The sequence below is a fragment of the Balaenoptera musculus genome, chromosome 14 (assembly GCF_009873245.2).
Source record: "Balaenoptera musculus isolate JJ_BM4_2016_0621 chromosome 14, mBalMus1.pri.v3, whole genome shotgun sequence".
In the NCBI taxonomy this organism is placed as follows: Eukaryota; Metazoa; Chordata; class Mammalia; order Artiodactyla; family Balaenopteridae; genus Balaenoptera; species Balaenoptera musculus.
Genome location: NC_045798.1, coordinates 63219063 through 63228667, shown reverse-complemented (window position 1 = coordinate 63228667; position 9605 = coordinate 63219063). Strand labels below are relative to the sequence as shown.

Below are 9605 nucleotides of genomic sequence, written 5' to 3'. Positions count from 1 at the left end.
CCCACACTCCAGGGCACTCTCAGCCACTCTCTCCCGCCTGGCAGGCTTTGCAGCCAAACACCAGGGCGTTCAGAAAACAAACATAATCTGCTTCCTCACTTGTAAGTTGGCCGACCCGTTGCCTGGCTTCTCTCTTTTCCTATGAGCTTGGTGACTGTAGTCATGGGTGTAGCACCAGTAAACCAGTAACATGTGTTGGGGGTTGGTGGGATGGGCAGGAGACAGAGCCCTGCCCAGCATGGGTGATGCTGTACATGGTTCTGAAATGGCATTTCTGGGACGTTGAAGGGGCACAGGACCCTACTCTCTCATTTCTTTTTTTCTCAGCACTACTCAGTCACAGCAACAGTGTCCTATTAAAAAGAGGAAAAGGGAAACATAAGTGAAAAAAAAAATGCTGCTCTTGGTGGACACGGCGATTGACTCTCCAACATTCATTCCTTCTTCTACTCTGTAGCAGCAATGTGGTTTCTGGAATTGACCCCAGCTCTTGGGGAGGGTTCTTAGTAGACTAAGCCAACTATGATAACACCATTGCCTTGTCAGTGATTGGTTCAAGGACCCAGGTGTAAGCCAACCCCGTGCATGGCATCCGTCCAGTGATTATTATGGGTCCCAGGTTGGGGGAGAGTGTCTTTCTCTTTCTTCCTCTCTCTCTCTTTCTCTCTCTGTTCTGCTAATGTCTCAGTTATTGCTGACAGCCACTATATAACCATGAGGACAGCCATGCTTAGGAAGAAACCTATACTTTACATGGCAGAGCTAAAGATAGAAAGAACCTGGGTTCTAGAAATACTGATTAGCCAATTGTTGATCCCACCTCACCTCTAGCTTTTCTGTTATGTGGGAACATAAATTTCCCTATGGCTCCTGTTATTTTACTCAAAAGCTCTTAACTGGTGCACTGACCTTCAAGACACAAGATTTATTATCTCCAGAAGTGAGATGGAGTCTCATCAAGCAGCCCATATTCATGCTCAGTGGTTCCTGATGACCAGGGGCATGTATTTATGGTAGAGCTGCTCAAAGTTAGAGGGCATTCTATGCATGGGAATGTCATCCTGTGATCTCCAGGCTGCACTTCAAGGATAAATGAATCTGTGCTAACCTGTTGACAATGGATAATGGATTAACATGTTATAATCTATCAGGCCTTTGTAGACATAATGCCTGAAGGCAGGGGAATGCCTTTTACAGTGACTCTTATGTCAGTGGAGTAGGTCTTTTGCATGGGGCTCTGCCTATCACATGGTGTGGACCAGGGGCACACCTACAGCCTGTGGGCCAGCTCTGGTCATGCCCATTCGTTTCTGTATTGGGCAACGGCAGAGCTGCCTGCAACAGAAGGGGTATGGCCCATGAAGCCTACAGAATCTGGCCTTTCCAGTAAAAGCTTGCTGACCCCTGGTATACAGCACCGTCTGCTTGGCCTGTAAGTAACAATGGTCTGGGCAAACCCACCACATAGCAAGGCCAGGCCATCCTACTGGTGACTATGCTTGTGGACGAGGCTCTGTTTTCAGGGTCTTCAGGCAGAATACATCAATCCTGTTGTTTTTCACATGAAAGTATTGACAAGAAAACATTACAAGAAGTTTTCTTTAAAGAGTCCTGTTTCCACTAACTCCTATTATAACGTCAGATCCATGTTCCTCCAGAAAACCACTCTCCATTAGGTTGCACTGAAGACACAGGAGGATGTGGTCAAGGTGCTGCTCAGCTGAAGGTTTCTTCCCAGTTCTCTCTGTGCAGCTCTCCTGGGACTGGCCTTTGTTACAGGCACAGACGATACTTCACATTACATTTCCTTCCATCAGGAGCACTGAACCAAAGCTATCAGAGCCTTTCCCAAGAGCAGGGCTTTAAAAGGGAGGGGGAAGAGAGGGTTTGTGTACCAGGAACCAGAGGGAGCCCTGGGAAGTGAAAAAAAAAAAAAAAAGTGTATCAGAGACAGGCTCTGAGCTGTCCCAGTGTACAGTGGACCTGCTCCGAGCATGCTTACCGATTTCCATGAATAGCAAATGAGCTGGATGGTGAAGCACTGACTACAGTGACAGCTTTCATGCGGCAGTGAGCCTGTGCCTCTACTCCTTGCCTGCTCCCCTGGAAGGGGCAGAGAATGCCTTCTCAAGTTGGTACAGTAATGAGAGATCCATGGTGGGGCTGCCTGCCAATGGGGTGTGGGGCGCTGCAGCAGTGGGGAGGGGTCTGGTGTTGGCAGGGAGCAGGAAGATAAGCTGTCACATCCGTGTCTTTGCAGGCATTTCTCCCTCAGACTGTTCTCCACCAACCTGCAGATTGATTTATCTAAAATGCAAATCTGAGCATATCATTCCCCTACTTAAAATCTTGCAACAGTTCCATGGACAAAGTCCCAGCTCCCTGTGCTCTGGCTCCTGCCACCCCCCAGCCTCATCTCCAGCCACACTGAGCCGGCTGTGCCACGTCTGCTGCTGCCCACAGGGCTCCTCTGCCCAGCGTGCCTCGTCCCAGTGCTCTACCTGGCCAACCTCCTTACCTGTCTCAATTCATGTCAAACACCGCCTCCTCTGGACATCTTCCTTGCCATTCGGCCCCTGCCCACCTCCCCACCCCTGACACCCCGATTTGGGTTTACAGTCACTCTTATCCTGCTCTAGGGTGCTGTGTGTCTGTCCTCACTGCGCTGTGAGCTCCTTTAAGGGCACAGACTATGACTTACTGATCTCATTTCCCTGGCATGTCATACAGTACCAAGAACATGGGAGCACCTCCATCACGGCTACCAAACATCTGGAGCTTTTAGGACCCGGGATGGCGGGTAAATGACACATGCTCTGCTGTGGCCATGGCGTTAGGGCTGGGAACCTCCCCTGGTGCTTTAGAAATGGATGATCACAGGGGAGCAGTCATCCTTTTCCATTTCTCAGGTACCTAAAGAACATTAAACATTTCTAGGCAGCTACATTGATAGGCATTTTTTGAAATTCTAGCATTATACAGACCAGCAGCAAAATGTGTCTCGGGGCCAGCCCTGGGTTGTAATGAAAAACGTTCAGCTGAATTTGTCAATGCTCTTCCTCAAAGGACAGGACCTGATCCCAATGTTTCTACCCCAGGACTCTGCCTTTAAGGTGAGCAAAGGAGATCCCAGGTCCCTTTTTGGCCACCATGTCACCGAAATGTGTTCATTTTTTGGCTGCGCTGCACGGCTTGTGGGATCTTAGTTCCCCGAGCAGGGACTGAACCCGGGCCCTTGGCAGTGAAAGTGCGGAGTCCTAACCACTGCATCGCCAGGGAATTCCCTCTAAAAGTGTTCTGAGTGACCTTATTATAAACCGTGTAGCTGTTTCTGTCTGTGGGAATATGACATGCCCGAGGTAGAAATGAATCTCTCTGCGCTGCAATGCCCTGGATGCACAAACTATTATGGAATAATAATAACGTCTCTACCTTTTGAAGCAAACTGGATAAACTGGGGCAAGTGCAGGAGAGAAATACCTGTGTAAACAAAAAATGTTGCCCGCCTTTCCAGTTCTACAAGGATAAAGCCATTAGCCACTGCAGTCACCCACCGACAGTGAGCCCTGAAGAAAATTCAGGATGGAGAAAAACAGGAAGCATTCTGTGCTTTGGATATACTGGCCCCTAGATAGTTAAGATGCGTATCTAAAGAAAATTTTCAAGTGATCCCAGATTCTTGCATCTTCCCATACATAGAAAAGCACTCAAATCGTTAACTTGAAATGTCTGTTCTTTGTGATTAGCAATCATCTTTTGATGTTTGACTATATGTTTTTTCCAGTAAAAAAAAAATTCATGTATCCTGGCTCCTCCTTTACCTCTTTGGCATAGTTCCTTAGAGCTGTCTGAGAGGCTGTCTCCTGGGCTATAGTCCTCAGTAAGGTCCCCGAATAAAACTTAACTCACAACTTTATGTTGTGCATTTTTCTTTCAGTTGACACCTGGGAGGTGGTGCTGAGACAGAAGAAGGATGTTTCTCAGGTTGGAGATGTGAAGGCCAAAAGGTGACTTCATATCCATGTTCAAGATTATTTCATAAATTATTTAGAACAAAATTCGTACTTCATAAGGGAACTGAACAAGGAGTTTAAGTTATAGTTACAGTCTACAATAATAATTTATTGAAAACAAGACTGATGTCACAGAGTCCAGTGTCTGAAGCTGCCCATGCAAGTGGCAAACCCTGGCTCTCTGGATTACGAGGCCATCCCTGGGCATTTCTAGTCAGTGGCCACAAGACACCTTCATCCCAGACAAAGTGTCCCCAAACCACAAATCTGCCTTGTTCATACAAATATAAAGATGCACAAGAACGGCATGTTCTTGTCACAAACTCCTTGAACACATGGGTGGAATGCCACTTACATAATCTGGCAGGCTGCAGTTGTGCCGTTTGTTATAAAACCCAGCTTTCTTTTCTTTTTTTTCATCAAAATTAAAAACCTTTTGTTTTAAAGGAAAAAAATCAAGAAAGTAAAAAGACAACCCATACAACAGGAGAAAAGTTTTGCAAATTATATATCTGATAAGGGACTTTTCTTTTTATAGTGGATGTATATTTAAAAATTTTTTATTGGAGTATAGTTGCTTTACAATGCTGTGTTAGTTTCTACTGTACAGAAGTGAATCAGCTATACGTATACATATATCCCCCCTTTTTTGGATTCCCTTCCCATTTAGGTCACCGCAGAGCACGGAGTAGAGTTCCCTGAGCTTTACAGTAGGTTCTCATTAGTATCTATTTTATGCATAGTATCAATAGTATATATATGTCAATTCCAATCTCCCAATTCATCCCACCACCCCCCTTTCCCCCTTGGTAAACCCAGCTTTCTTAAACCAGTAGAAACCTCTAAGATCTTTTCCAAATAGGAATCTTTCCATTTTCTATTGGAGACAACGCTCACAGCATGAGTAATGCCCATCAGTTATCAGTTATTTAGCAGATTGTGCCAGTGTTGACATTTATTCTTGGCTTAATTGTGCATGAGTGTGTGTTTTAAACAATGATGCAGCTGTCCCCATTCCCGGCAATTAGGATATAAAAATGGTGTTCGCTGAATCTGGCAGAGGGACCAGTTCTCCATGTGTTTACTCTTTTGTTTGCAAGGCCTTCTGAGTATTTGCTGCAATTCTACAATCAGAAGATCAATTTGGCTTAAAATAGAACCATGTTTCCATTAATAGAAACAACAGGGACTGCAGACCTCCATGTTTCAAGATCTTCAGTCTCTTGACTCCATCATAGATGCTTGCGATTGTGTGTATGTGAAAGACACTTCTTTGACTTCCTGTGGAGACAGGTTTAAAATGCCATTAGGATCAGAAGAGCAGTGTCAGCAGAGATCTGGACTATTGCTAATCATCTGCAGAGTATCAAGCGATCCAAATACCTCCCATATATAAGTTCCAGGGCCCCAGTGGACACCAAAATCCACCAGTGCTCAAGTCCCTTACATTAAATAGCATAGTATTTGCATAAAACCTATGCACATCTCTAGATTACTTATATTACCTACTACAATGTAAATGCTATGTAAACATTTGTAAATACAGTTTAAATGCTATGTAAATAATTGCTGGTACACAGCAAATTCAAATTTTGCTTTTTGGAACTTTCTGGAGTTTGGATTTTTTTCCAAATATTTTCAATCCCTGGTGGGTTGAATCTGAGGATGTGGAACCTGTGGATATGGAGGGCCCACTATACTGCCACGAGATTCTATCTATGGCTAAAGCCAGCATCAATATTCTTCGCTGCTGATTCATGCAGGTGACCAGGCCATTGAGGAGAGACAGTATCCAGGGTTTAAAGCTGTTATTTTCTCTTGACTATTTTGGCTCTTGGCTTGGTGGGCTTTTTGCTATTAGATTAGCTAGTTAGTATCAGCTAGGATGGGACCAGTTCCTTATTTGGTCATGGCAAGTCTGAATAAATTACCTATGAAAAAATAACTTATCCCTTTGGAAACTGTTTAGCAGTAGTCACTAAAGCTGAGCATAAGTACTCCATGCCCCAGCAGTTTCACTTCTAAATCCTGATAGCCAACAGATACGCACGCATATATTCACCAAAAGACATGCACTGGAATGTTCATGGCTGCAACTACGCAGACGTCCGTCAACAGGAGAATGAATAAACAAGTTGCACTACAGTCCAACAATGGCATACTATAAACTGAACTCTAACACACAAGGCATTAGTTTTCTGTTGCTGTGAAACAAATTACCACAAACCTAGCAGCTGCAATCAACACACACTTACCAGCTCACAGTTGTGCTAGTCTTAAATCTGGGCCCGGTGTAGCTGGGTTTTCTGCTGAGGGCCTCACAGGCTGAAGTTAAGGTGTAGGTGCTGAAGCTCAGGATCCTCTTCCAAGTTCATTTGGGTTGTTAGCAGAATTCGGGCCCTTTTTTTGTGACTGGAGGACTGAGGTCCCTATTTCCTTGCTGCCTGTCACCAGGAGCCAATGTCAGCTCCTAGGGGCCATCTGTATCCATGTGGACCCCTCAATCTTCAAAACCAACAATGAAAAATTTCCCTTGTGTCAATTCCTCTCATACTTCATTTCCCTTTCAACAGAAAAAGCCCCATCCTTTTTCAGGGCTCAAGTGATCAGGTCCACTGAGAACAATCTCCATACCTTAAAGCCAACTGATTTGGGTCTTAATTACATCTGCAAAATGCCTTTACAGCAGCACCTAGGTTAATGTTCAATTGAATAACTGGGAGAGGCTGTGAGTACAAGAGAGGATGAGGAATCTTGGGGGCCATCTTAGAATTCTGCCTACCACACAACAGGGATGAATCTCACAGTCAATGGTGGGCAAAGGCAGTCAGACATGAAAGAACATATAATGTATGATTCCATTTCCATCTTCCATAAAATGCAAGAAAAGGAAGCACTGATCTTTGGTGTTAGAAGTCAAATGGTGGTTATTCTTGAGTGTGTAGTAACTAGAAAGCTGCAGGAGGAGATTCTGGGGGACTGATAATGTTTTTGTTTCTTGATCTGTGTGCGCCGATTACATGGTGTATTTAACTTGTGAAAACTCAGCAAGCTGTACATTTTTAGAATAATTTGGATTTATTATTTTAAAATAGACTCGTTTGGTTTTTCCAGGGAAGCATGCATCCAAAGACAGCTATAAGTGTCGGTACCTGATGTGAGTGGAGAATAAGCAGGAAAGGAAAGGAAACAAGAGAGTGTCTTGCCTGGCGTGATGGTGATATACCTTATGCACACTGCGGGCAAGGGCCAACTAATGAAGAGCTAGGACTCTGTTAACTTGAGCCTGCGTGCTGGACCTGCTACATAATTTATGTGGCCCATTGCAAAGTGAAGTACTGGGCCTCCTTGTTCAAAAATTGAGAATTTGAAGACAGTAAGAGTGGAACGTTAAGCCAAGGCTGAGGGTGTGGGTTATGGCACTGGTCCCACTCCCTGGAAGCCAACCCTGCCTGTGGGTGTGGGAGAAAGAGCTACCTCTTGGATTCCAGTCTTTGAGCTTTGAACCTATTGACTGTAGACTGGGTTAGCTGGAGCCTAGGAGGTGCTAACTCATTAGTATATGCAAAAGCAAGCACTTTGATGTGCAAGACACCGATCAGATGTGGGGATTATAATAATAATGGACCATCTAAATGTTTATGTATTATTTCTTTCGTTGGCTAAAACGCCTACTGGCAACCTCATGGGTAATATGCATTTGATACATAGATAGCACAGGGTCCACTTTCACCTTGTAAATTAGCATGAATTCCAAGACATTGGTGGAACCCTAAGCATGAGATTTAACCATGTGTTCTTTGGTCTTTTCAGTTCAAAGAGCAAACTATTAAATGCCGAGACCAGAATATTGGAGTCTGGGCACTTCACCGTCAAAGTTCTTTTTCTTGCTGAGAGATTCGAGTTCCAGTCAAGTTCCAAGTTGAAGCCCCGACCTCACTCTAGAACCTCCCCGACTGGCTGGAGGGCCCTGGGAAGGGGCGCCCTAGAATCATCCAGTGAGGGCTACTTGGTGACCGCCGGGGGCATGTGACTCCCAGGCGGTGGAGACTCGCAGCGCCAGGCTGCCAGGGCTGTGGCTGGGCGTGCGGGGTGGGGTGCGGGGGGAGGGGAGGAGGGGGGAGCACAGTTCGGGGTTAGGATTTCTGATGCGGTACGGCTTTGGCATTGCATTTCTGTTTATTTTTCCCTGGTGTGCACCCTTGACGCACAGACCTTTCTAGACAGTGACTTACTAAAGCTTTGGGGGACAGTGGCTCCCGAAGGCGGCCAGCTGCCTGACCTAAGATTTATGAGTGGTTCCAAGGATGAGACAAGGTCCCAGTGTCTCGGTGACAATCAGGTCTTTCTTTGACGAACAAGCGGGAGCTGCGGCTGGAGAGTGGGAGGAGGCCTGTGGCCCTGGCGGAGAGCCCCTGAATCTCCTCCCTGCTGGAGTGGGGCGCCCGGGACGCGGGCGGGCGATCCCGCAGGCCATCAGCATGCAGGAGCCGCGCGCTCCGTCCTTGAAGGGCTACCCGGCTGACCTTGCTCCGCTTTCTCCGGAGAAATCTCCCGGAGAGCGCGAGGACGCGGCCGCGGCGGTGACTCGGTGCCTTGCGCGCCGCATGCAAATGCTCCCCTCCAGCCAGCCCAGCTCTGCAGCCGCGGTTTCCCTTCCTGCCTCCTTTTTAAATTCCACGATTCAAACCCGGCATTTTCAGCTCCACCCCTCCCCCTTTCCATCGCCAGCCTGTCTTCAACCAGACTGTCCGGGTGTTTTGTCCCCTACCTCCCATCTGCAGAACTGAAGGCCGACCTTCGCGCTCCCTCGCTGCGGGCCCGGGGATCGGACGTGGCCCGCCAGGGCCAGGCACTGCGCTCGAAGACCGATCCGGAGCCCGGCCGGAGGGGGCGGTGTGCGGCGCTCTCGGGCGCACAGGCGGACCTTGCCCGTGCCCCGCTCCCCATTGGTCGCCACCTCGGCAGGAGGGGCCGCCCGCGCTCAGGGCACCTGGCGTCGCCCCTCCGCAGGGAAATCGGAGGCTGCCGGGCGCGGACGCCGGGAGGGAAAGGCATCCGGAGGGAAGGCTCGGGGCCGCTGTCGAGTTCCCAGAGGCCTGCCCTGTTCTGCCAGCCGCCCCGCCGCGGGCGATGCTCGGATGCCCCTGCTACGGCTTCGCCAGCAGGAAACTTTACCCGGAGAAGTCCCCCACCCTCCTGACCGCGCGGAGAGGCGCCTGGCGGGCCGCGCGCCCCCGGGGGCCCCGCAGCCCCGCGCGTGATTGCGGGGGCCCCCAGGCGCCTGGCGCACGCCGCGCCCCGCCGTGCGCGAGCGGCCGCCAGGATGCGCTACGCGGACCCCTCGGCGAACCGGGATTTGTTGGGGAACCGAACTTTGCTCTTCATCTTCATCTGCGCCTTCGCCTTGGTGACCTTGCTGCAACAGATCTTGTATGGCAGGAACTACATCAAGAGGTAAGAAAGTCCGAGCGCGGGTCGGGGTGCGCGGAGCCCGCGGGTGAGTCCCCAGGTGGCGGCCGCAGCATCCGCCTCGGCGTCCCCGGGGTGAGCGACCGTGGGGTCTGCATTTAGCCTCGAGCACCGCCGCGT

At 48.5% G+C, this 9605-nt stretch overlaps 1 protein-coding gene and 1 long non-coding RNA gene across 4 annotated transcripts in view; one reads left to right on the top strand and one right to left on the bottom strand.

Annotated features, from left to right (window-relative positions):
• Window positions 1-4772: 4772 nt before the first annotated feature.
• Window positions 4773-8890, bottom strand: LOC118880236. The gene is made up of 3 exons (XR_005016239.1): window positions 8785-8890; window positions 6269-6518; window positions 4773-5294 (listed from the first exon to the last, which is right to left on the bottom strand). It is a non-coding gene; the product is annotated as an uncharacterized LOC118880236 (long non-coding RNA).
• Window positions 8891-9018: 128 nt separating this feature from the next.
• Window positions 9019-9605, top strand: part of ST8SIA5 (ST8 alpha-N-acetyl-neuraminide alpha-2,8-sialyltransferase 5) — a 71605-nt gene continuing 71018 nt past the window's right edge. For 2 of the 3 annotated variants that reach the window (XM_036823777.1, XM_036823776.1), the window contains exon 1: window positions 9020-9470. In XM_036823777.1, the coding sequence (XP_036679672.1) occupies window positions 9340-9470 (131 nt within the window). In that variant the 5' untranslated portion in view covers window positions 9020-9339. Of the gene's footprint in view, window positions 9471-9605 lie in introns of all 3 variants that reach the window. The other variant, XM_036823775.1, reaches the window with a different exon arrangement.